The 27,288-nt window shown below is 32.7% G+C and overlaps 3 protein-coding genes across 5 annotated transcripts; 2 read left to right on the forward strand and 1 right to left on the reverse strand.

Annotated features, from left to right (window-relative positions):
• The first annotated feature begins 14 nt into the window (after nucleotides 1–14).
• Nucleotides 15–27,253, forward strand: LOC144573806 (annexin D8-like). Of its 2 annotated transcripts, XM_078323559.1 has the most exons (6): nucleotides 15–298; nucleotides 484–708; nucleotides 1,230–1,448; nucleotides 1,834–1,920; nucleotides 2,056–2,303; nucleotides 27,203–27,253. In XM_078323559.1, exons 1-5 carry the CDS (start codon nucleotides 92–94, stop codon nucleotides 2,266–2,268), a joined length of 951 nt encoding a protein of 316 aa, XP_078179685.1. In that variant the 5' UTR covers nucleotides 15–91; the 3' UTR covers nucleotides 2,269–2,303; nucleotides 27,203–27,253. The 2 variants fall into 2 exon arrangements, with proteins under 2 accessions (XP_078179685.1, XP_078179684.1); XM_078323558.1 differs by lacking the exon at nucleotides 27,203–27,253 and having other exon boundaries at nucleotides 2,056–2,392.
• On the reverse strand, nucleotides 2,724–6,578 carry LOC144573761 (transmembrane emp24 domain-containing protein p24delta3-like). The gene is made up of 4 exons (XM_078323510.1): nucleotides 6,402–6,578; nucleotides 4,746–4,955; nucleotides 3,188–3,264; nucleotides 2,724–2,781 (listed from the first exon to the last, which is right to left on the reverse strand). The coding sequence occupies exons 1-4, from the start codon at nucleotides 6,576–6,578 to the stop codon at nucleotides 2,724–2,726; spliced, it is 522 nt and encodes a 173-aa protein (XP_078179636.1).
• Nucleotides 13,688–22,029, forward strand: LOC144573805 (ribonucleoside-diphosphate reductase large subunit-like). 2 transcript variants are annotated; one of them, XM_078323556.1, is made up of 18 exons: nucleotides 13,688–13,825; nucleotides 13,974–14,214; nucleotides 14,688–14,749; nucleotides 14,837–14,924; nucleotides 15,299–15,562; nucleotides 15,909–16,149; nucleotides 16,321–16,397; nucleotides 16,792–16,962; nucleotides 17,978–18,070; nucleotides 18,497–18,646; nucleotides 18,853–18,939; nucleotides 19,039–19,203; nucleotides 19,598–19,717; nucleotides 20,228–20,430; nucleotides 20,708–20,857; nucleotides 21,237–21,384; nucleotides 21,583–21,669; nucleotides 21,890–22,029. In XM_078323556.1, the coding sequence occupies exons 2-18, from the start codon at nucleotides 13,987–13,989 to the stop codon at nucleotides 21,980–21,982; spliced, it is 2,427 nt and encodes an 808-aa protein (XP_078179682.1). In that variant the 5' UTR covers nucleotides 13,688–13,825; nucleotides 13,974–13,986; the 3' UTR covers nucleotides 21,983–22,029. The 2 variants fall into 2 exon arrangements, with proteins under 2 accessions (XP_078179682.1, XP_078179683.1); XM_078323557.1 differs by having other exon boundaries at nucleotides 13,689–13,825; nucleotides 13,980–14,214.
• Nucleotides 27,254–27,288: the final 35 nt, after the last annotated feature.

The following is a 27,288-nucleotide window of genomic DNA, read 5'->3' on the forward strand; positions in this document are numbered from 1 at the left end:
CTATTTGTACCTCTATATATATCAAAAGCCTAATTCCATCAATGCACACAACAGTTCACCCTTTGAACTAATAAACTAAACTAGAATTAACATGGAGTTCAACTATTCTACCACAGAATGTGAGAAGAGCTGCAGAGATATCCACAGATCATGGAATGAATTGAGTCGATTGGGTGCAGCCCTGGCTCACCTAACCCGATCAGAAAGGCGACAAATCAAGGATACATACCGAGCCATGTTTCACGATGACCTTGTTGAACGACTCCATGGGGAACACATGTCAAACCCCAAAAATGAGGTACATATATCACTGTTTTCAAATTAAGTTATTTGTAATACCTCTTGAAGGGCACTGTACAGTGGGACCCAATTTTTGAAATGTACCAAAAACTTTGCCAATATTGCATTTAATATGCTTCTCAATTTACTCCTCTGAATCTATAAATTATTAAATTGTGATTTTCTCCTATGCCAATTTCTCAGTTGTACAAAATGTTGTACATTTGGATGCTTGATCCAGCTGAGAGAGATGCCATTTTGGTGAGGGATGCTATTGAAAGAAGCTTGGTAGACTATCAGAGTCTAGTTGAGATTTACACAAGAAGGAAATCTGATCTGCTATTCTTCACCAAACAAGCCTATTTGGTTAAGTTCAAGAGAAACCTAGACCAAGACATTTCCAGTGAACCATCTCATCCTTTTCAAAGAGTAGGTTAAACTGTGTTTTATTTACCTTATTAATTTTTAATTTACTGTAATGCTACTTAGTAATTATGAGCATCATATTGGGACCACACTTCACCAAAGGAAGTACTGTCCAAATCCAACCCACAAAAAGAACAGAGGATATTTTTAAATCAACAAGAATATGATAACGACTTAAATGAAAGGGGGAATTTCATGTATATCCCTAAAAATCACAAAATTACTTATCCCCCCCCTCTAAAATTGATAATATCATATCTACCCTTCTAAATTTTAAAAAACTTACAAAATTGATAATATCATATCTACCATTATTATTTTTTATGCACACACAAGCACATGTCTAAATGTCATTGTGTATGTGCCACAAGTAAAGAAATAAATCATTTGTCTTCGAAAACCGACAAATCAGAAGACGAAATGTTTTTACACATACTACATTTTATTTTTTTAATAAAGGGTAAAATACTGTAGTTATATTGTTTAAAGACTTTTAAGATTTGTGATTTAAATTTAACTCATAGATTCTAGCGGCTTTGGCAACTTCGCGTCAATCTCACCAAGACAACACCAGTCAGCACATCGCAAAATGCGACGCAAAGAGGTTGCATGAGGTGGGAAAAGGAGGCACTGGAGGGGTTGACGAGTCCGTGATACTGGAGATAATTAGCAAGAGAAGCATTCCTCAATTAAGACTTGCTTTCACCAGCTACAAGCACATCTATGGCCATGAGTACACCAAGGTATAATTCATTTGCATATTCCTTAATTAAATGCTAAGATTTGTAAAAAAAACTTGTAATAAGTGGGAAATGTTGTATTATTTTATATTGGTGCTGTTAAAAATTAATACATGTTCACTGAGAACTGACAAGTAATTTTGTTTGGTTTTTTAAGTGTAAATTGGGCCTTTTCTGTTACATACCAGTTATACATTTCAATCTTCATGACTTCAAAACAGAAAACCAACTGTCAATTTTAATTAATAAAAGGAGAAAAAGAAATGAGCAATTTCTATAGCATATTTAATTTAAAAAACCTACTCTTTTGTGGATTTTTTGTTCCATAAAATTTCCTCTTATATTTCTATTGTATGATGTTGCTTAATTTCAAAGTTCAATGATGCAGACCTTAAAGGGAAGCAGTGGAGAGTTTGAACAATCACTGAGACTGGCAGTGAAGTGCTTCTATACTCCTGCCAAGTATTATTCCAAGGTACTAAGTTACTAACACTGAATGGTCCTTACTGGTACTGAGATCAGTTGTTACTTGTTAGCCTGTTACAATACCAACATGAAAACTGTTACAATATTTTAATTTTATGTTTCTTTTGTTGGGGATTCTCTGTAGATTTTGCATACATGCATTGAGGGGGCAACTGTAGACAAAAGGATTTTGTCAAGGGTGATAATAGGAAGTGAAGATGTTGGTATGGGAGAGGTGAAACGACATTACGAGAAAACATATGGAAAGAAACTGAAGGATGCTATTTGTGATCGAATCCCAGTTGGTGATTACAGGGATTTCATTGTGGCTTTGATTACTGGTCCTGTTTCAGCTTAATAGTTTTACGCACACAAGCTAATTGTTGTTTAACTGTTGGTAGTACGGTATGAATTATTAGTTATTAGTTGTTAAAATCTATATAATTGATAGAATAATCCTTATATTTAATTTGGGCAGTACCTATCTTCTTGTATTTTACTGTTTTCTGAATGTCAGTTGAGATGCAATGTATCTGGTACAACTGTACCAGTAATCACAAGTTCAACAACTAAGTGCAAACATTTATAAACTCTTACTTAAAGTCACCAGAGCCCAATTTATCAAGAGTAATATACAGTAAAACACTAAAAGATCACTAACAAAATTAGTTGCTAAAAGGAAGCTAAAGATAACAAGAAAAAAACAAGATCCCTTTTCTAATTTGCTTCCAGTAAGATGGTTCAAAAGGACGTCTGAATCCAATCTGATTTCTAACAGAAAGTTGCAAAAACACTGATTCTACGCATTAGAAATCAATCTAGAGAGGCTTCTTCTTTCTGAAGAAATTCTCTAGATGACACATCTGTAAAGCTGATACACCAATGCAAATGAAAAGTGAGGTTATACTTATATACGCAACTCTTGCACTGGTCCTTTCACTGATGTCCCGAATATCCCTTTCCCTACGTGACAAGATTAAAAAGGTTGCAGTTCACTCATTGTACATAATTCAAGAATTTTTGCATCTATCCATGCTGAAATTACCAGGTTCACTAACTCTTGCAATTAAGGGCATTGTTTATAATATATGGGATTAAGCCCAACATAATTGGTATAAGCTGTAATTGTAACCTTGATCTAATAACCAGTAAATATGGGTCAAAGTGGGTCCTAGCCCGTACTTTTTGATGCCACTGGGCTTTTTTGTAACAATTCAGCTGTTGCATCGGTAAAGGAATTGTCTGATACAATGTGGAAAAATTTCTCTATTTTTAACCTGTTTACGAGATGCACCAAGTTCTCACGAATAACTGAAACAGTTGTTTCTAGCTTCCGCAGATCCAGGCTTACTCCCTAGAGATAGGCACATAACAACTCAGTAACTTACAAAATTGTTTGTTCAAAGAAAAAAAAAATTTGCAAAATTGTCTGACACTGTCACTTTTATGCAATCTTTGATTCTTTTTTTTATTATGAAATGGACTTCCATAGAAAATTTATGGTAATGAAAATTTTGAATTTTGAATAATGTAATATCTCCAGATCCCCTTCCGGAACTAATTTTTGACACATTATTCATTTAACTGTTATAACTTCAGCAAAAGCTAACACTACTTTTGGAAGGAAACTGACCTAATTGCCCTTCTGTTATTTATACTGATGTTGCTTTATATTTAGTCTAAAATATATGTTTTGTCTATGAAAAGAACTGAGAAATAACTACTAATATGCTAATTTTCTTATTTTTTTCTAGGTACCATTTGTAGATTAAAATTGTTGAAAACAAATAAAGTTTGTAGCTTGTGTTTTATTGTATTAAAACAAAGAAATAAAACTGATGATAAAAGCTATTAAGTATTGAGTTCTTCAGAAAATAAAAGAAATAATTGATTTATACTCATTTAAAATTGTTATTGCAGTTTGGAGTTTTTCATTTCTAATTGTAAAAGCTCAGGAGGGACAGGGGTATTTACAAATATATACAAATTAAAATTTTGTGGGGAACAATAGTCCGAACTAAAAAGCACAAGCATTGTGGATAGGGTTGTAGGCATTACCCCATTTGAATAATTGCCACAAATTTGTTATTTACCAGTCCACAAAAAAATACTGACTGACAGTGTAAGAAATTCATTGAATGTTTAATAAACTATTATGATAGTTCTTTCGGTAGTGTTATATTAAATTGGTGTCAATATTTACATCTTCAAATTTACAAAATATTTTTTTAATAATAAAATACTAGGTGAGATATAATATAAATTGAGACCTGAAAATATAATTTTCGTGTGAAAAATCATAAGTTTCTAATCCGGATAAGAAAAATTGTGTGAGTATTAACAATTATATGACTTATTTCAACTCTCTTACTAAAAAAAAAGAGTGAGACTATGGTACTATGCATAGCATGGATTGGCCCGTACTACAAATCAATAGCTCAATTTTCAAAGTCTAAAAAATCTATTTGAACCGTTTAGCGTGATCTTCATATGAAAATGTACTTGTAAATTAAATTTTACATTTTTTAGAATTATTTTACTAACTTTTTAGATATATAGAAAATCACTTGTCAAAACTCAATAGTAGTGATTTTCTACCTTTTTAAAAAAATAGTAAAAATTTCTAAAAAATAGTAAAATTTGGTTGTAAGTATATTTTCATATAAAAATCATATTGAACGATTCAGATCGACTATTTACACTTCAAAACATAAAATATTAATCCGCAGTATGAACCAATCCGCGCTATGCATAGTAACATAGCCTCACTCAAAATATAATTTTGTTGTTCAAATAATTTGAAGTATAAATGGATGTTAGGGTTTCAATTAGCACCTCAATTCTCTCCATTCTAGCAACGGAGTCCCAGTCTCCTGTGGCAATTCCAATTTTCCAGTCAAGGTTGACATTTCCACCCATTCCTTTCTCCTTGCTATCCATCCAAAAACAAGCCAGGTAATTTCCAGGCTCCTTTGTAGTTAGTGCAAACTGGCCTTCAGATACCTTATCTTTGCTGTGTAGTATGTTCCCAAACGGTGAAGTAACCTGGAGAGGTCAAAATTGGATAATTTGATTAATTCTTTAGGATGACACTAATATAAGTAATTTCTATGTTAGGCGCAAGATTAAAAGGAATTTCAGAATGGGCCGGGCCAAAAGCCCATCCATGACTCCAAAAGATCTCACTAGATATATCCAGGCCTCCAGGGGACAAGCTGGGTCCATGTCTGGCTTGACTTCTATTAGGGAAATATAGCCGAAATTTTTATTAATATTACTGTAAAAATAAAAATAAAAACAAATTATGAAGAATTCGGAAAATATCAGGGTTTTCAAGTTAATCTGCGACCTTGTTCTTTGGAAGCTGCAGATTGAGGTTGAGGCCTCCAAAAAAAATGCAAAAATGCACTGTAATATACTGATATTTAGGTTTTTGAGAGGCCGCAGATTGACTTGAAGGTTTTGGTATCTTTCGAATACCCCAATTTTAATGGTGTTTTGGTTTATTTTTTTTTAAAATGGTATTAATAAAAATTTCGGAGAATATAGTTGTACTATATCATTTATTATTTGAAGGTCGATACAATAAAAGCTTCTTATTTATTTTTATTATTCCTGGTTAAATTCAATAAGATAAAGAGTAAAACCGCTGAAATTGATTTATGGATGTGTTTTTATACAAATTTTATATATTTTCGAATTAATTTAGTATAAAATCAAACGGTCAAAAGATGATGAAAAATAAATAGATTAACATTAACTTATAAACTGGTTTTTACCACTTGATTTTATACTAAATTAATTAATTCAAAATTTATAAATTTTACATGCAAATGATGTATCGATTTTAACAATTTGGATTCGTTGTTTGAAATAAATAAAATTGATTTTGAAATTAAACTCATCAAGAGGCTTGGTGAGTTTAAGAATGGATGTTTAAGCCTCGCTGTACAATCATTTGCTTAAAAGTTGGTACAATTGTTTGTACCAATTTTACTCCAAGGTTTATTTAATGGTATGAAATGCACAATTAGCTTAACATTTTGTCTAATCCGAGTTTGAACCATAGTAGATAGGCTCCTTTACAAACCCAAATAAGGATGGGGATCAATCCTTGTAGATTTTAAAAATAAAATAGAACTAATTTTAATTATTTTAATATAACAAACACTATGGAGTTTATTTTTATAAAAAAACAGCTCTACCGATTCTAGGAATGGGTGGAGGAAGGAATAAGTAGAAATTACCAACGCATATTCCTTAGAATAAAATTTAAATTCTTGATCCCTAGAATCGATGGAGCTGTTTTTCATAAAAACCTAATCAATAGTGTTTTTTATAAAATCAACTCAATTTAAATAATTAAAATTAATTCTATTTTTTTTAAAAAATCATCCTTTTAAGTGGCTAAACTATAAAAACCTTATGAACTTAACTTCTCTATAGTAACTGGTTAGTTTGTATATGTTAAAAAGATGTAAGAGACTCAACCTTGACGCTCATGGTAGCGGGGATGCGGTTGTCATGTAAAAACAAAGTGTAATTGCCGAAAACAACGACATTAGGTTGTATCTCCTCTGACAAGCTCTTAGCGCCATGTGGCGGCAGCTCGGTCCATATAGCCCCAACTTCTGTTGTCCATTGCCATAATGCAAGCACAATTACCATTGACGATACCGCATTACTTTGCAAGAAACTCGGTTTACAAAGTCCGAATAGTCAATCCGAACTGTTAGATGTGATATATATATTAAGATGTGCTTGGAGACCAAATTTTACATTTTTTGGATTTTTTTTACTATTTATTAAGCCACTTTGAAAATCGCTGATTTTACATTTTCTGGACCATTGGATCAGCGATTTTCAAAGTGGTTTAATAAATAGTAAAAAAATTTCAAAAAATGTAAAATTTGGTCTCCAAGCACATCTTAATATATAGATTGCATCTAACGGTTCGGTTTGACTATTCGGACTTTGAAAAAAAAAAAAAGATTTGAAAGATAAGGTGCATTTGGGTGCATTTGAACCCTCCTCATATTATATATAACAATTGCCAATAATACAAACATTATGAAAGTACTATTTGTGACATTAATAATTTGATATATAAAATTTTACATGACAAAAAGTAAACCATTAGTTTTTTTAATATCACCAACAAAATTATAAATTTTAAAATTTTATAAAAACACATTAAAGTATCGACTGGAATTTGGTTCAAATTCTCTGTATGTTGATTTTTCATCTATTAAAATCAAACGGACTACAAATTTTATAATGTCAATAAACAAATATTTTTCATGACATAAAACGAAATCAACTATTCTAATTTATTTTTTGGAGAAAGGATGAACAACAGTATCGTATATGTCTATGCACAGAGTAAAATGTAAGGAAAAAAATTTAGTTGGTATTTCTTAATTAATAAGGTGAAATCAGTGTTATTTGCCTACACACAACATTGTTCTATGAATATGCAAATGATCTGTATATATGTTTACACTTGCATCATGTTTTATATATTTTAATACGAATAATGGACAAAAAAATTACTTCAATTGAAAAAAATATTATCAAGGTACTGAAAAAATCTCTAGGTGCTTTGAACCAGTGCTAATTTAAAAGTAGGGAAAACAATGGCTATAACAGAATTTGGAAGAGAAAGAAAAAGAAACATTAATGAGGAGATTTAAAGGACACATATTTGGATTACAATAAATGCAACTAATCATTCTATCTAGTGGGAGTAAATGAGAGGGAGGGGGAGAAAGGAGGAGGGAGGGGAAATGTGAGTCCCAGAAGAGTACTTTGTCAAAAAAAATTAAAAGAGGGGTATTATGTTTGATGTTTTTAACATGTGCGGCATTTTATAAAATTTTCCTTTATTTTTACGAACAATTGGTAAGGCACAACATTTAATGAAAAAAGTTTAAAAAATGACTAATGGGTGACTCAAAATCATGTGATTGATTGCTATTTAGTAATAAAATAATTAATATATAAAAGAAGAAAGAAATCGCATAAATTATAATAGAGTGTTTGATGTAATCAAAGCTCTTTAGTTCCACATCTCCTAATTCCACTCATGTAAAAGAGAAGAATTTGACCGCATAAAAGAAGCCGGGGATCGGGTTCGGAAAATCGCTTAACTGGATGAAGTCCGGATGAGAAACTTGAATGGGATTTTGGTTAATACCGGATACCCAATCTGTATTTCTATTAAGAAAATTGTTCGGATCTGAATTTGGATCATTTTTGTTAATAAATATTTGGATGAATTACATGGGGTATTATGCGGTCCACATAAATTGCATACGTGTCCACATGACCGCATATGCGGTTGCACATTCAAATACAAATATATGCAATTATATGATATTTTGAGAGTGGCAGTAGACTGTATATGTATATGCAGTCTATATATCATTTGTGTAGTCACATTTAAAAACACTGATTATAAATAGTAAACGAAGTTTGTCATACTTGTGGGGCTCAGTAAATTGAATGCGAGACTGGGAACGTAGAATTATTTTGGGTCAAGTTTTTTTTTGTTAATCTGGTATGGAGTTTTTGCATAGATTACTGAATCGAAAAAAAAGTTTGATTTGTCTCTCTATAGCTACGTACTGAACTCGTCATATGTTATTAATTTGGATATAAAAGTTATAGAATCACTTGATTAAATCAAATAAAAAGTTCAACAGCTACAAACAAACAAATCAAATTTGAGTTATCAATTCGTAACAAAAGACAAAATTTAATGAACTTCAGCAAAATTTATCATTTTTTTTGTAATGAGTTTTATCTTCTTACGTGTTGACAAACGAATCGAGTTAGATCAAGCTTAAACTAGCTCATAATGAGCTGAGTCATAAACAAATAAGCTAATTACGAACATTTTCTAAACTGATCTCGAACAGGCAACGGACTACATATTTTCTTATCAATTCTAATTACAAATGAGGAGAGTAATACTCTAGAAAATATTTTGGATAAAAAAAATGTCTGTACTCTCCTTAAAATATTTTGGGTTTTTCCTGGTAATAAGAGCATCTTCATTACTTAATTGTAATTTGAATTTATTCGTTGCATCAACAATTTAGCAACATTATTCAAATTACTTATAAAAAATTTCGTACCTGTATTTCAATTTTGCTAACGTGACAAAAAAAAAACATTTCAAGATTGATAGTTTTACAGCTGCTAATATTAACGTGGAGGGTTCAAATATCTTCATTTTTTGTGTCTCCATGCCTATATTTTTAAGAACCTTAATAACTCAAAATTTAAAAAATCAAAATCAAAATAAAACCGTTGGATATGATTCTACATCATGAGATGGACTTGGGTGAGACGCGGAGCACCACGCGTTTGTACTTCACGCCATATTTTCATTTTGAAAGTTCAAACAACCGATCCGAACCGTTAGATATGATCTCCATATTGAAATGTGCTTGGAGACCAAATTTTACATTTTTTGGAATTTTTTTTAATATTTATTAAGACACTTTGAAAATCTGAAAATCCGGGTAAACAGTAAAAAACAGAAAAAATTTCTGGACCACCGGATCAGCGATTTTCAAAGTGGCTTAATAAATAGTAAAAAAATTTCAAAAAATGTAAAATTTGGTCTCCAAGCACATTTCAACATGGAGATCGTGTTGAGCGGTTCGGATCGGTTGTTTGGATTTTCAAAATGGCTAAAATGTACCATGGAGCACCAAACGCGTATACTACATCATTTTATATTGGGGGAATTTTATATGTATCCCTCAAAATTTTCAATATTACATATTTATCCCTCCAAAATCAGTAATTACATGTTTATCTTTGAAAATTGTACAAACTCACATATTTGCCCAATCTAGCTCTATAACATATCAAATATCTCCAAAAATAATTAATTAATATTTTTTTATAACTTTAAAATTTATCTTACAATATTAATTAATAAAATGTTGACCATTATGCCCTTCGATCTCTTCTATGTAAGGCACCAAACCTCCCCGCCTCTCTCTCCAAACGCGCCAAATCACATATCCCCCCCCCCTCCCTAGTCACCTCCCTTCTCACATATTTTTGCCGCCCCTCGCTGCTTTAATTTTCCATCTTCGTTTAGAGAGAGAGGCGGGAGGTTTGGCTCCTTAGAGAGAAGAGAACTTAGACGGGCTAAAGAGACAAATACGAAAAGCATAATAGTCAACATATTATTAATTAATACTGTCAAATAACTTTTTTAAGTTTAGAAAATATTATTTAATTATTTTTGGAGATATTTGATATGTTATAGAGTTAGATTGGACAAATATGTGAGTTTGTATGATTTTCAAGGATAAATATGTAATTATTTATTTTGGAGGGATAAATATGTAATATTGAAACTTTTGAGGGATATACATGAAATTGTCCCTTTATCTATGCACGTGTAAAAAGTTATAACATTTCAACTTTGTTTTTGTTGTCATCAAGAGCTTGTAAAAATGTACTAATGTGGATAATTTTTAGACGTTGATTTTTTAACTTATTGATTCACATATAAACAAAACAAAAAATGTTATATTTTTTATGAGCACATAGTGAAAAGAACATAGATCACATCTAACGGTGTTATTTTTGAAGTTTATGATTTAAATTTTGACTTATTAACGTTTTAAAAATGGAGGCACGGTGGAGGCACAAAAAATGAAGCCATTTGAGCCCTCCTCATAGAATAATGCGATTTTTTAAAATTTTAATATCTCTGAGGAGGCCTCAGATTGATTGCAAATCTTCAGCCCAAGACTTAGGGGTGTCAATGGATATAATGCAAGTAGGGTGAAATCATTTTCATACCCATACTCACTATGAATTGACCTTATTCATATCCTACTCATATCCATTAAGAATTTGTCTTATTCTACCCTACTCATAACATTTAAGATTAGCGGGTAACGAAACAGTAGCGGGCGAATAACAAATAATACAAATATTATAGTGTTATTATTTTTACAAATAAATCATCAAAACTTATCATGTCATACATATGCAATTACAATTACTAATATAAAATTAAAATATAATATACAATTAACTCTAACTAATAGTTTTTTATAAAGCAAAAAAATTCAAAATCATAAATATCGAATCGTTCACTAAATAACAAAACATTCAAATAAAAAAGTAAAATGTTTAGCATAATATTTTTATTACAATAAAATACATACATTTTCTCATGATATAATTTATTTTATATAATTACCCATTACTCAACGAGTACAAAATAACCTTTACCCGTACCATACCCATTTATCTATCGAAAAAAAATTCTTACCCATACCCATACCAATAAATTAGCGATTTTTTTTTACCCATACCCATTTTATTGAATACAATATCAATAGAATAAACAGATAAAGGGGTGTCAGTGACGGATTCATATCCTCCCAGGTATTGTAGATGATTACCCTCACTTTACGGTTTGAGATTAAATCTCAGCCGGTTTGGGATTTGGGCTAGCATAAGGGGTAGTATTATTGGGCTTTGAGATTTGTGCCATATTAAAAAGAACGGTACATATCTACAATTGTAAAAGATTCCCTTATCAGATATTGGAGAGGATGTGAATTCGTTAGTGACACCCCTACCAAGACTCTTCGATAATTCGGTGAAACCCATGATTATGGAATTGGATTTTGTCCAAAGCACTTTGGACAGAATCTCATCCAAAGCTGGTCTTTACCGTTTGATTTGCTTTAAGATTTGTGTCGACATATTTAAAACTTATTAACTCTGAATGACTCTGTAAATCTAAACCATCCATGTAAATTTTAACACAAATCAGACGGTTTACAACTGACTTTGAATGAGATTTTGTCCAAAACCCTTTGAACAAAAACTCCACCCCATGATTATATCACAAGAGGGTTCTAACTTCTAAATATATCCTCCTCTTATTTTAGAGTGAGCGGGTGGACCCTTTTTCAATGTCTCTGTCATCTCTTCAGTATTTTTTAACAAAAACTGTTATTTCTTAAAATTAGGTCTAGAGCTGTTTGCAGATGCTTTCTTCACATCACAAATTTGCTCAAATCAATTGGTTGAGTAAATAACCTAGCTAGGTTAACCATTTCAAATTAAGAGACAAGGTAAGATTCGTTTTCAATGTCTCTGTCATCTCTTCAATATTTAAAGTGAGCGGGTGGACCCTTTTTCAATGTCTCTGTCATCTCTTCAATATTTTTTAACAAAAACTGTCATTTCTTAAAATTAGGTCTAGAGCCGTTTGCAGATGCTTTCTTCACATCACAAATTTGCTCAAATCAATTGGTTGATTAAATAACCTAGCTAGGTTAACCATTTGCTCAAATCAATTGATACGATATGATAAGATGAGATAAGATTCAAGGCATGTGAAAGGAATAGGATTAAGTCAATATTATTAATTAGTAAAGTTTTTTATGACTATCTTTTCCTTACATAGATAAGACATTCTTACCTAAAACCCATTTTGTGATATATTCCCATACAATTTTTATGATAGATATTACGGAATCAAAATATTCTTAATATCTCCATTTCATTATTAAGCACGTTGGGTATCCGATCCGCCAACGGCTACGATTGAAAGATGAAATTTCGAATTTAATCTCAGCCCTCTAATCAAGTAATATGTCTTCTTTTGATTAAATGCATTTTTTTATATGTAGAAGTCTAAATTTAATTAGAAATGTACTCGCCATACGAACAGCCACACATAATGCATATGATATCTGGTTAGAATTAAATTTGAAGCAATTTTGCTATTTGTTTCCTTATTTATCTTCTTCAGATCTCTACAATGAAATTATCCAATCTTTATAAACAATTCTTGCTATATTTTCGACAATAATTATGGACATTATCTGATCTTTCCGAATTTGTGGAGAAAATCAAGAATATAATATAAATCGTATAATGTTTTGCGTTAAATTTCTCAATTTTGTATCTGTGCCATCATTGAAAAGATCATCCAACGGCCATTAAGAGAGCCGGGCCATATCTGATCTTTTTGACTTGTGTTGAAAATCAAGAATATAATCTAAATATTTGTCTTAAATTTCCCATATCGTGTCTACTTTTCCTAAATGTAATTGATATACTTAAAAATTGATCTTTTGGACCAGCTTGTATATAAATGTAATTGTCACATTTTATGAATAAGAGAGCTCTACTTTTCATAATTTGTTTGTTCATTTTTAAAAATATTGGATTACATCGAAGAGGATAACACTGGCAATGATACTTCAAGAACTTTTTTCATGTTATATTTGATCTATTTGCTATAGATCGAATAATTTTCTCTTAGTATTTTTGGTGTAAATAATAAAGACAATTGCATTCCTATGGTATCATCAATTGAATAAATAAGATTTTTTTTTTCACCACCATATGTATTGAATAAAGAAATAAAATAATTATTAGTTCATATTCAACTTCGAATTTAGTATATATTTTTCATTTGTTTCAATAATGAAGAAATAAAAAAAATTGTATGCATTGACATACAAAGAAGGTTGTTAAATTATAGGAGTCACTTGTTGCTATTTATTTAGTGTTATTTATTATTTACCTCTTTGTTCAATCTTAATGTTAAATCTTATATTATGTTTTCGTTGTAACGCACGGGCCCGATACTAGTTTATGCATTATTAACTTATTAATTACAACAGAAAAAAATTTGGGATAATTTAAAAAAAAAAAAAATTTTTAAAAACAAAGCTCTTGTCTAAAAATATCACATTAGCACTTTTTTGTTTTCTCGTGACCCATACGCTTCCTTGTTAAATTCTCCTCCGAACCATCCGGTCTAGGCGCCAAACCCTATCCCGCGCAAAACCCTCTCCTTCCTCGAAAGAGAAACCCTACTGTTTGTCTGGGCCACTTCTTATCCAAAACAGGTACAATTTCTTTCTCTCTTTCTCGTTCTCGATCTCTGTTCGATAAGCAAGTTTTGGTTTACATAGTGCTCTCGCTATGAAGTACTTTCTTGTGCAAAACCTGTGTTTGTTTACCACGTACACGTGACCTGTTTGATAAATGCCTCAGTTGCAGAAACGGGATGTACGTGGTAAAGAGAGATGGTCGACAGGAGATGGTGCACTTTGACAAGATCACGGCACGGCTGAAGAAGCTGAGCTACGGCCTGAGCCAGGACCACTGTGATGTGGTTCTCGTTGCCCAGAAGGTGTGTGCTGGCTTGTACAAAGGCATCATGACTAGTCAGCTTGATGAGCTGGCGGCTGAGACTGCTGCGTCCTTGACCGCTAGTCACCCTGATTATGCTCAGGTAGTTGAATCATCTTTTGTTCAATTTGGTAAATAGTTGTGTAAATGTCATAATTTTTGTGAGGATTGGACTTTCAGATTATGCTTGCTGAGATCATATTATTATGGTAGATCTACAGCAGCTCGTCTCCTCTCAACAAATTAGAAGCATTACATGTCTAAGTCCAATAAATGCTAGATATTAAGCCCTTCTGGTTAGCTATTCTTTTTGTTTTAGTTCTTTAAAAAGAAAAGAGTACCAGCAACTCCTAATGAATTAAGGTTGTACGTCTAGAACTTTTAAGCTCAAATTAGGATTAAACCCATGAACTATCTGGTTAAAATAACTGGAGGGGCATTTTATGGAGGTATCAACTTCAAAGGTACTGGAAGGTGGTATTGATTCCTCCAGCACCTTGACATGGCATTGATCAGAAGAGGAAACTTTTTTTTAATAATTGGTTTTGTTGATTTTTTTTTTTATCTTACCTCCAGCTCGCTGCAAGGATTGCTGTCTCTGATCTCCACAAGAACACAAAAAAGTTGTTCTCAGAGACGTAAGAGCATCAATTTGTGATTGTTTTCTTCTAATCCTTCTTATTTTTTTATTGAAGTTGTGAATTTGGATTGCTGCATCTATGCAGGGTCAAGATTATGTATGATCATTTTGATGAAAGATCTGGACAGAAGGCTCCTTTAATTGCTGAGGATGTCTATGACATAATCATGAAGGTAAGTATTAGAAAAGTTGAGATTTGTCTTAGACCTTTGTATTAATTGTATGGTCATTATTTCAAGCATGTTTCTCCTATCTGAATCAAGATGAGTTTAATTTTGCCATTATTAGCTCATTTCCTTTGTTGTTTCAAAGTTGATGATAATATCCTAAATTGAATTGATTAAATTGGTTGTACTTTGGAAATTCCAAATTTTTCTGTACTGTGTAATTCCACTAATTTGTTCGAAATTAGAAATGATATGATCATCTGGCTAAACCTTATAACTGAATTTACATGTTTTTAATTCCACACAACATCTGCCATAACAATTCCATGAACTGAACATATCCTGCCATTGCTACTGAGTCCATAATTTTACTCTTTCAGAATGCAGCTCGACTGAACAGTGAGATAATATATGACAGAGATTTTGACTATGACTTTTTTGGCTTCAAGACTTTGGAGAGGTCATACCTCTTGAAAGTTAGCGGTAAGGTGGTGGAGAGGCCGCAACACATGCTCATGAGAGTCTCTGTCGGAATTCACAAGGATGATATTGAATCGGCTATTAAAACCTACCATCTCATGTCTCAGAGGTGGTTCACTCATGCTACACCGACTCTCTTCAATTCCGGCACCCCAAGACCTCAGGTTCTTTTCTCCAATTAACAATTATGCCTTGATCTAGGACTTAACCAGAGGTTGGCAAGTAAAATGGGGATGGTTACAAGTTACAACCAGATCCAACTGGTATCTAATTGGGGTAGTTTGGTACTCACATTCTGTTACCTGATCTGACCTGTTGGTTGCTAGTATTGCATGGACCAAGTAGTGGTTTAAAACGAATATATATTCGGTACATGGTTATAAAGAAACTATTCTGAAACTATTAATGCAGTAGTTGCGACTGTCAAAATGAGTGCTGCATTATACCATGTTGAACTAAAAGACTATAATTATACCATTTTTTTAATGTTATTCTTTGTTTCCTTTGCAGTTGAGCAGTTGTTTCCTTATATGCATGAAAGAGGACAGCATTGAGGGCGTCTATGACACTCTGAAGGAATGTGCTGTTATAAGCAAATCGGCGGGGGGAATTGGCATGTCAGTTCACAACATTCGCTCTATGGGAAGTTACATTCGTGGCACAAATGAAACATCGAACGGCATAGTTCCCATGCTTCGTGTTCTCAATGACACCGCCCGCTATGTTGATCAAGGCGGTGGTAAGAGAAAAGGTAATCTTGGCTAAAAGCTGCTAAATATTGAAAAAGATAGAGGATCAACTGTCCCTAATTCCTTGCACTTGGATTTCTCCCTGATGGCAACGGTTGGCAATTTATATTTCTCATTGCCTGTTTTGGGATCATTAGGATCTTCGATTGAATTGATTAAATGCTGCTGTTTAGGTGCTTTTGCTGTATACCTTGAGCCGTGGCATGCTGATATCTTTGAGTTTCTTGACATGCGCAAAAATCACGGGAAGGTATAATTCTCTCTGAGATTCTTAAGTCTGATCTATTAGTTGAATAGTGGCTGATTGTATATATATCTGACAAGACACTATGTTGTACTTGAACTATTATATTAACTTTACCATCATTGAGAAATTGCGCTACAGTTTGAAATATAAAAGTTTGATGTATGGCTTAGCTTATCCTGACTGATACGAGTTAAACAAATAGCCACCGATCTTGATTTTGGTCAGCACAAAGCAGCATTCTCTCTATTGGTATAGTAGTTTTACAAGATGATTAGCTCTTATATAATTAAGTTGAACTGAACAACAACCTATTTCTTTGCAACGGAGGCTAAGCTAAACCAACTGTTTCCAATTTCCTTTTAGATTTGTCACTTGATAAAGCCCTAAAAAACTGTAGGAAGAACATCGGGCAAGAGATCTGTTTTATGCTTTATGGGTGCCAGATTTGTTCATGGAAAGAGTCCAGAGCAACGGCCAATGGTCGCTATTTTGCCCAAATGAAGCTCCTGGTCTTGCCGACTGCTGGGGCCAAGACTTTGAAAATCTCTACACAAAGTATGAAAGAGAGGTTAGTAGTATTTGCTTGCAACTTCAAATTTATATTGTCTGAAATGGTGTATTTCTCTTTTGGAGGTTTTACAGACAGCTGCTGAGTGTAGATTCCGTTTGTATAGCAAATGTAATTAACTCTTACAATTCATTATCAATTTGGATTTATTATTTTTATAATTTATGTATACGCAAAATTCGTATTTTTCTAACTTTAATTAGATCTCAATACTATTTATTTCTTTGTACAAATCATATTATTTTTTTTTCTAAACTTTACGAATTTGTACGAATTTTCGATATACGAATCTCGCGGATAATTATAATTTATTATAGGTTCTATATTATATATATAATTTTTTCACAGTTTGATTTCATAAATTCAAAAATGCAATTATATCTCAAAATTTTAGAAATTCCAATCGCTAGTTTAAGAAACTAATAATTTTTTATTATTTGAGTGAAATTTTAAATTAGCCTTGTTAATCATGTTTTTAAAATTTCGGAATATAACAACAAATGTCCTCAAGGCCTGTTTGTAAAAGAGAATAATACTAATTAGATTCTTTTCATCATATCAATTTTTGTTATAACAGAAGATTTATATATTGTTTGGGTTAAGTTGGGTCGGATCACATACCATATAAGAAATCTTAAACCATACCTGACCCGAGGGTGTTAGGTTGGTTTGACCCTTTGGGAAATAATCAAGATCATAAAGGTTAGTTCTGGTCACATACTAGATTTGATATGCTATATATGCTAATTTGGGGTTTGTGTATACCAGACTTTGATTTTAAATGGGACTGGTTGACCTGATGTGTCTGGTCATTGATTTGACCCTGCTACCTATGAACTCAGTTGATGTTCAAGTGCCAGTATAGAAATGCAAGGCTGCTCAAATAAAAATGCTTAAAAAGTGAAAAGCACTCGAAATCATATCATTCCATAATGGTTCGATTTTTGTTATGATATGCACTGACAAACACTGTCAAGTTACTCTGCTTTACTGATTTAATCTTGATTAACATTAGGGAAAGGCGAAGAAATCTATTCCTGCACAGAATCTCTGGTTTGAGATTTTAAAGGCCCAGATTGAGACTGGAACACCTTACATGCTCTACAAGGTAATATTACATGTTATCGTTTCAAATGCTTTCAGACTTTGAAATAATGATGTCAGTTCTATTTACTGCACATATTATGTCCTTAGAGTGATTATATTATTTAGATTTACCAAAGTAATAAACTCTGCTCCTGGGCTTCCAGTATGGAATTGACTAAGTTTCAGTACCAATGTCTTCAAACCAAATGTACATTATGGAATAGCAGAAATAAGATTCTGCTCCTGGGCTTCCAGTTGGATAGCAGAAATAAGATTTTTAATAGGATCTTTCTTCTTGTAAGAGTTATGAGATCTTAATATGATAATGAAATGCTAACTGGTGAATTTTGAAGAACTCGTAGAAATACTTAATCAAGCTCCAATCCCCAGAGAGTTCTCCTTGGTTAATCCAATGTTCTACCGTGACAGCTATTTATGCCATTTACAGGATACCTGTAATAGAAAAAGCAACCAACAAAATCTGGGAACCATCAAATCTTCGAACTTGTGCACAGAAATCATTCAATACACCAGCCCAACTGAGACTGCAGTATGTAACCTAGCATCAATTGCTTTGCCTCGTTTTGTCAGAGAGAAGGTAAACTGAACTTGCTTTTATTTTTGGGGAGTTTTCGTTTTTTTTTTTTTTTTTTTTTTTCTGTTTAGTTTGTAGTTTAGCTTGTAGTTTAGCTTCACAACATAGATGTATAACTGAAGCTTACTAACCCCCACAAGCCCCAGGTGGGCGGGGGGGTGTTGTTGTTGGAGTTCATTTATATTGATGGTGTGTAAATATTGTTTCAGGGGGTTCCTTTGGAGTCTCATCCATCTAAAGTAGTTGGCAGTGCCAATTATCAAAACAGATACTTCGACTTTGATAAGCTGGCTGAGGTTTTGTTTTTTACTTCCACACGATCCACATAATTGCATTTTTTTTTTTTTTTTTATCATTTTTCTTGTTGAGCTGTTACACTGAAATTACTTTTTTAGGTTACTTCAATCATTACTGCAAACCTCAACAAAATAATCGATGTCAATTATTACCCGGTCGAAACTGCAAGAAGGTCGAACATGCGACACAGGCCAATCGGAATTGGGGTTCAGGGTCTGGCTGACACTTTCATCTTACTAGGAATGCCTTTTGATTCATCAGAGGTGCTTATTTCTTAATAATGTTTTAATTTTCTATCATACAAGGCTTGCAATTCCAGCGGGTACATATTAGTTCCAGGTGCTGGCTAGGAGCATAGTCATGCAGTATTGAATCCTCTCAATTTCTCAATAAGCCCAAATCCCACTTAGTGAACCCCAAATTATGGAAAAGTAATGATCATAATCTGTTATTTATTTATTTAACCATCAAATGAGCAACTAAACATGTTGAAAGATTACAGCCAAGCTAGTACTCAGTACTTCTCCAATCATCACTTTACATTCATACTGCTAATAGACCAAGTGTTGTAGTGCCAGGATTTGATTTGGTGTTCATACAAAAAAATGGTTTGGTGTTAACTTTGTTTATTGTAATTTTATTGCTGTGCTTCTGTAGGCTCAAGTGTTAAATAAGGACATTTTTGAGACTATTTATTACCACGCTCTGAAAGCATCAGCTGAGATTGCTGCCAAGGAGGGCCCTTATGAGACCTACAAGGGCAGTCCTTCAAGCAAGGTTAACATTTACATCTCTTTTTATTTCTTGTCTCTTTTTCTTTTCCAACTTTGGGTTTTAGGAGATGCATATCAAACTCCTCAAATTATAATATAATTCTGATTAGAAGTGCAGTGCTACCCAATTTATCATTTTCAAGAATAATTTATTGTGACTTTCAACAGAACCCGTTGTATTTTCCTTATTTACTAATACTGGACTCAATAGAATTGTTAGGTATTTATTTGCTTACACATTTCCGAATCACTACCAAATAGTGTGAGGCATCCTGTTGCTAATTGACAGAACCTATTTCTTTTGTAGTTGAGAAAATGTTCAAACCTTCACCAATGATTTTTTCATGCTTAACAAAAAAATTGGAGTACACATTGACAACAGCAAGAAAACAATTGAAACTGAAATAACACTAGGTTTGGACTAGGAAGCAAACTGACACTGCACCTAACCAATGTAAATGAATTTTAGCTGAAGTAAGAGCTTGTTTTACAGCATGCTTTAAAATTTTTGCAGGGTATACTTCAACCGGACATGTGGAATGTAACCCCATCAGACAGGTGGAATTGGCCTTCTGTGAGGGAGTTGATTTCGAAAAATGGACTGAGAAATTCGCTTCTGGTAGCCCCCATGCCCACAGCATCAACCAGCCAGATCCTTGGTAACAATGAATGCTTTGAGCCTTACACTTCCAACATTTACAGCCGTAGAGTTCTCAGGTTTTGTATCCACACACTTTCTTTAGAAGTTCTAAGCTTTCTTAATTAATGCTGATGCAAATTTAAGCCACAGTTTAACCGAATTTTGACTCAGTTAAGCCCATTTTTTTAATCTATTTATTATTAGCTCAATTTTAACCTGAGGTTTGGACCAAATAGCTCGACTTAAGAACAAAATTACTGAGATAAAGAAAACAAAAAAAGACAAAGATACATTCAAAATGGATGGAGCCTAATGACACCTAATGTTTAACACTTTCTTTTATAAAAATTTCAGTGGAGAGTTTGTTGTAGTAAACAAGCACCTCTTGCATGACTTAACTGAGATGGGCCTGTGGACACCGACACTCAAAAATCAAATTATTTACGAGGATGGATCTGTTCAAATGATCGCTGAAATCCCTGATAATTTGAAAGCTATCTACAAGTAAGCTTAACATATGTGCCTTGATTTGTTAACTTTGCACTGGTAGGTACCTTATATTTTAGATGCCATCTGCTTTTGGGTACTTGGTTTGAAATTATTTTTTTCTTGGTAATTAATCGGCAGATGTGAGGCCCAAACAAAAAATGTTATAAAATAAAGAAAATAAAAAAGAAACCTTAAAAATATTTAATCTAATGCTCAAGAGTTGATAGTTGATCTGTACGTAAAACATCAACCAAACATAAGTAATCAAAACACGTTTGACCCAGCTGGCGTGTGGTAAGCGTAGATAAAATGTTGTGTCCAGGTTTTTAAGTAATTAGTTGTGGAGTGTGGGAAGAAAAAATAAGTCAAGTATTGCTGCTTCTGATTTTTGCAGAACTGGATGGGAGATAAAGCAAAAAGCCATAGTAGACATGGCAGTAGATCGTGGTTGCTTTATTGACCAGAGTCAAAGCCTCAACATCCACATGGACCAGGCTAACTTTGGAAAATTGACATCTCTTCACTTTCATGCTTGGTCGAAGGTAATCTTTCCTAGTCTCATTTGTGGATGGCAATAGAAAGGTCATACATTTGATGATGCAAACAAAAACTGGGCCGGTTGATTGCTGGTCTACATACTTTTTTGACTAAAACCATACTCAAAGTCTATTTTTGTAATACTTTGCTTATTTGATGAAGCTAATCTATGAACTCACGCCATTTCTGTTTTGTAATGTCAGGGGCTTAAAACTGGGATGTATTATCTCAGAACCCGTGCTGCTGCTGATGCAATCAAATTTACTGTCGACCCTACCCTTCTTAGCAAGGTAAGGCATTTACCAATGCGAAATTTCCCTTTCTGGCAGATAAAATCCAACTTTTCTTGTTCTCAAGTAAAACCGACAATTTCTCATCACATCCTAGGCTGACAAAAGAATATTGTGCTTTTCGTTTAAGGTTTTTGTTTAGGGTAACTCTGGATGAGTTAGCATTTACAAATTATTTTACTCTGAACTTGATTTAACTAGTGGGCGAACAAAATTGCAGGATAAGAAGCCAGATGAAGAGGTGGAAGCAAAAATGGATCAAATGGTTTGTTATTTGAACAACAGAGAAGAATGTATTGCTTGCGGGAGTTAGATACTGTGGTTGACAGCCTTATAATCGGTATTCAAATCAGAGAGAGCATGAAGAATAATTTTGGTATTTGATATTGTATTATTGCATTACATCTCAAGATGAATTACATGTCATATATATAGGCAGAATTATTACATTGCAAAGATTGAGCTGTCAAATAAAATTGTAAATGGTAAAAACGCTGTTAAAGGAAACAAAAGAAATAATGGGAATGAAATCTGTTTTCGTGACAGGGGAGAGAATTAATAGAGCAAATATTGTCTCAAGTGCAAGCTCAAATGGATAGCTCCATTCTTTATTTTATTAAACCTAATATGTGGCCTATGAGAGTGCTTCTTCAATCGGCTATTGTTTACTACAGATAAGCCTTATTTTCCTAACTAGGTGTTTATGATGTTTGATTAAGATCTAAGCGAGACTACTGTATGTATGTAATGTGATGTTCTGAGATGCATGCTCTGCACCTCGATAGTTTGTACTAGAGTTATTAATTGTTGCTGGTAAAGTGAATTGGCAAGAGCCACAGTTTATGCCGCATTAGTTTAGTGCAGATTTTCTTAATTGGAATCTTTGAAGCAATTAAAAGAAAAGCCACAGCTTTCACAATGGATTCCCCAAAGAGAACATGATCTGTTGCTATTATGTTTTCTCTTCTCACAGTAAAGAGACCATTCCTTGAATTTCCTTGAAACATATTTTACTAGACTATTATAATATATTGGCCGAAATATATTAAAATATATATTTCGAATAGAAATTTAAAAGCCCGTCCTCTAAAAAAACAATTAAGTTAACTGAGCTTAGGAATCATTTAAAGTTTTGTTTATCAATCAGAGACCTTAATTTATTTAATTATTTTCTCGTTTCCATCGAAAAAAAAGTGATTAAGATCGGGGTTTATTATTTTGATTTCCTAAATTCAGAAATTCGTTATATTCTCTTCTAATTATTTATGCTCCGTTATTTCGACGTACTTCTGGATTATTATGTCTTTGAAAGAGATAGGTATTTAATGCAAAGATAAGAAAGAAAAAGAAGAAATATCATTCAACATATATAGAAATCAAATAATTAATAAATAATTACAACATTAATTATATTATGGACCGGAAGATATGACATATAGAAGACATTTAAAGAAAACTAATATAGTTCATATTTTTTTTTTTTTGAAAATGATGTGTTAAAATAAAAATAGTAGTGTTATTATCAATTCTCGGGTAGACAAGTAGGGTTAAAATGTATCATTGTTTTTGTGCTCCAATTGTGGTCCACATCTTTATTTATATTTTTAAAGTCCTAATAGTCGATTCCAACTACTCAACTTGATCTCCATATTAAATAAACCAAATTTAATATTTTTAAATTTTTTTATTATTTTTTAAGATAGATACAAAATCACTATTTTGGATTGTCCATAATCATATATGAAAATAATGATTTTGTACCAATCTTAAAAAAAGTAAAAAAAAAATCCAAAAATATAAAATTTGATCACTAAACATATTTTAATATAACAATAATGTTGAGCGGTTTGAATCAACTATTCAGATTCTAAAAATGGAGTATGATTGGATTACAAAACCAATATAGCATTTTAACCCTACTCTTTACATTACATATCTGTGTACGATTACTATTTCTACACAGACTTCTTATATAAATAGCCGTGTACAATTCCTTACCAAGCTACATGGATATTTAGCTAAATTTCCATGTACGATTACTATTTCTACATGGACATTTAGCTAAAGTCCGTGTACGATTACTATTTCTACACGGACTTTTTGTTGGGTTTTGGTGTTACCCAATGCCATTAGGCTTAAGCTGCGGAAAGATCGTAAAACAAAAAATTTACTTCTAACTTAAGCCGAGGATTAAATAGGTATGCCAGAAAGACCACCGAGAGTTCCTTCTCCAGTCTTTCATTGCAATGACCCTTTAATCCTTTACAGATATACTCCATGATTGATTTCTAAAACTTTAATCTAATTACCAATTAAATAGATTAATATAACATTTATACCTTGTTTCCAAATTCGGATTGGAATGAAGACCGACTCGCCTCAGAGCACTAGACGTCTGATGCCTCTATCGGTTATCCACCAGGACTAACCGGAGAGCGGTTTATTTCTTTTGTCAGAAATACCGTAAACTGCATAATTATGCAAAAACACTATTCATCGAGAAAAGATGAAAACACATAAATACAAACTTGTAGTTATTCAGATTCACTAATAAGCAAAAACTGAAATATCGCGAAATTTGGGAAAACACTATTCACTGATTTCGCAAATCTACTAATCAACAACCTGAAATATTATACATGGATTACGTATAACTTTCTTTTCTAGCCCGAAACACTATTTGGGAGAGAAACCGAGAAAGAGAGAAAATAGATTATCGATCGATCAGACAGATTCAATATCAAGTGAATTAGTAATTTCTCTCTCACCCTCACCACTTATTTATAGCCTAGTGTGGCGGTTTCAAAAGGACCAAAATGACCTCCTAGGGTCAGTTATGGGGTGAAATTCCCATTTTGCCCCTTAGCCCAATAAGCTTTGATTAGTTTAGGCTTTTGTATTTGGGCTTTAATTATTAATTAAGGCTTTAATTCTTAATGGGTTTTAAGCCCATAATTTAAATCCATAATTAACATTTAAAATCCAAATCAAATATATATAATTGTTCTGAACAATTATATTTCTCTCGGTTGTTGTTTCGGTAACTTTTATACAACATACCGTGTACGCTTATAAATTAACCTTTGTTTTTTCTTGTCATTTTTACATGACATTTATAATTTAATTATATCATGTATAATTAATTATAACCATCTTATTATTAATCATAATTAATTTATAATTAATCAATAAGATTCTCCGATTAACTCCTATACGGTGTGACTCGATAGGATCTGTGTTATGTTGGTAAATAAAATTAAAACTGTTTTAACTTCTACAAATCATAGGAGGCATCTAACATATGCATTATAACCATCCAATTACACAGATGATGATATACTGTACAATATCACGATCCAGTAAACTATTTACTTGTGTCAATTCTTTTGTCTCATAGCTATCAGATCAGTTTCAAGGTAGGTGTGTGTCATCCTTGCAAACTGATAAGCCAAAATTGTATCTATTTAAACCTAGGGTTAGGTATGTAAATTAAGCCAAGTTTTGGTTAAATTAGTTTAAATTAGGTTTAATTAGGTTAGAAATGTCCAAAAGTTCAAGTTACTGCCCTAGTTATGTTTGTTTTACAGGTAATCAAGTGTTTGGACCTTAACGAAGCAAAACGGGTGAGTTAGCACGAAGAAATGAGCTTCTGCCAACATTTATTGCGGCCCGCAACGCACTGTAGCAGTCAGCCAAAAATAGAGTCTGAACTTAAAACGACCATAACTTTTGACTCGTAACTCCGATTTAGGCTTGTGACCACTTTTTGGAAAGCTAACGAGAAGATCTACAACCTGAGAATATAAAAGGAATGTATTGCGACCCGCAAGGACTTTTATTGCGGCCCGCAATGACTCTTCAGTTTTTTTTCTGCGCAGTCTGTTAACTGCTACAGTACATTGCGGCCCGCAATTAGGTCGGTTCAGAGTCCGAATTTGCTATTTTTGGTTGGTTATTTCTAGGGTTTAGAGGGGGCTATAAATAGGAACCTGTAGAACAGATTGGGGGACGTTTTTTAGGCAGAATTTCTAGGGTTTTAACAAGGAAAAACAAGGAAAAGCTAGAAGAGAGAAGAAGGAGGAAGAGATCATTGATCAATCGGTTTTATTTGTTTTCTTTCTTTCGGAACTCTTCTATTTTTCTTTGATTTGATTTGTATCTTAGCCATGACAGGCTAAGGACTCGTCTAGGGTAGATTAGGGTTGTACTTGAAACTTTTGTTATGATTTAGTTGGTTTTATTTTATATATTCTTGTTCTTTATTATGATCTATTCTTTATTTTAATTGATTGTGAGGACTTAATCGAAATCACATGAAACCCTAGGATTTGGTATTTGCAATTGAGAAATTGAATATTAGGTCCAGACCATAAGGAATAGGGTATTTGATAGGCTAAGTACCGAGAGGTGACGCTTGTCTTATACGGGCTTTACCTAATAGTTTAGAGAATTGTGCCAAGTACCGAGAGGTGAAAGATAGTTTTCTAGATTTATTGGGACAGTAAGAACTTAATGACTTTAGATTAGGGTAGCCAAGTACCGAGAGATGACGTTTATTCTAATTTAAAGATGGTATTAATATAGAGATATCCCTTTGTACCTACAACACCCAACTGTGTCTTCATAACTAAAAGAACAAATTTAATAAACCAATTAGTCATAACACTAGTGGATAGGAACCCTAAGAAACCCTAATTTCTCATACTTGTTAAAAACTCAGATTTTGCTTTAAGACTTTAGTTTAATTCATTTTAATCGAAACCAAACCAACCTTTGAACAAACAAAAACCTTTTTTACTTTCTTTTACTAAATTAAATTGTTATGTTAGATTTGATATTTCAACTTGTCCCTGTGGAGACGATCCCTAAGTACTACTCGACAAGGTTGTACACTTGCAACCGAATTGAGCGTAATTTAGGATTTATTACTTGTATTGTAATAATTCACATCACAAACTTAATATTTTCTTGATCTTGAATAGATTATCCAATATGATTACTCTTATAATCATACCGCTAGCAGATAACCTTACTCTATCAAGGGGCCCAATGATACTATTACTCGTATAGAAATACGAGGGACAATTGTACTTTTGGCAAACCATCTCTTCCTCCGCATAAGTTATGTATATGAAGTGTTACCGTTATAACTACTTTTTACGAATAGCGTTAGACAACACTCACATACACATTTCTTATGTAGAACAGGTAAATACTTCAGACTTTAGAATTTAACACTGAATGAAAATATTAATAACATGAACACAATTTTATTTAATGTTTTATTCGGGATCTGTCAAATATCATGTTCATGGAACATGTATCTATGTGATTAAAATGACATCTCTTGTCTAATGGTTTGTAAAACTTAACCATCTTTTAATCCACATACTAACCTTGTAACGGTTAATTAGTGTTCTTGTTAATTACCTCGGTTGGTGATTACAGGGATCATTGTGGCTTTGATTACTGGTCCCGTTTCAGCTTAATAGTTTTACGCACACAAGCTAATTGTTGTTTAACTTGATGGTAGTAGCCATAGTACGGTATGAATTATTAGTTATTAATTGTTAAAATCTATATAATTGATAGAATAGTCCTTATATTTAATTTGGGCAG

This window comes from Carex rostrata, chromosome 22, assembly GCF_964058835.1.
Source record: "Carex rostrata chromosome 22, lpCarRost1.2, whole genome shotgun sequence".
Classification (NCBI taxonomy): domain Eukaryota; kingdom Viridiplantae; phylum Streptophyta; class Magnoliopsida; order Poales; family Cyperaceae; genus Carex; species Carex rostrata.

Bases quoted from the DNA above. Each gene is read 5' to 3' on its own strand.
- LOC144573805 (XM_078323556.1), top strand. From the start codon at position 13,987: ATGTACGTGGTAAAGAGAGATGGTCGACAGGAGATGGTGCACTTTGAC. The intron at 16,963-17,977 runs GTTAGTAGTATT...GATTAACATTAG, and splicing joins ACACAAAGTATGAAAGAGAG to GGAAAGGCGAAGAAATCTAT. The intron at 19,204-19,597 runs GTGCTTATTTCT...GTGCTTCTGTAG, and splicing joins TGCCTTTTGATTCATCAGAG to GCTCAAGTGTTAAATAAGGA.
- LOC144573806 (XM_078323559.1), top strand. From the start codon at position 92: ATGGAGTTCAACTATTCTACCACAGAATGTGAGAAGAGCTGCAGAGAT. The intron at 299-483 runs GTACATATATCA...CCAATTTCTCAG, and splicing joins TGTCAAACCCCAAAAATGAG to TTGTACAAAATGTTGTACAT. The intron at 1,449-1,833 runs GTATAATTCATT...TCAATGATGCAG, and splicing joins ATGGCCATGAGTACACCAAG to ACCTTAAAGGGAAGCAGTGG.
- LOC144573761 (XM_078323510.1), bottom strand. From the start codon at position 6,578: ATGGTAATTGTGCTTGCATTATGGCAATGGACAACAGAAGTTGGGGCT. The intron at 3,265-4,745 runs GTGCTAATTGAA...GCCTATCTCTAG, and splicing joins CTAGAATGGAGAGAATTGAG to GGAGTAAGCCTGGATCTGCG. The intron at 2,782-3,187 runs GTTAAAAATAGA...TTGGTGTATCAG, and splicing joins TTGGTGCATCTCGTAAACAG to CTTTACAGATGTGTCATCTA.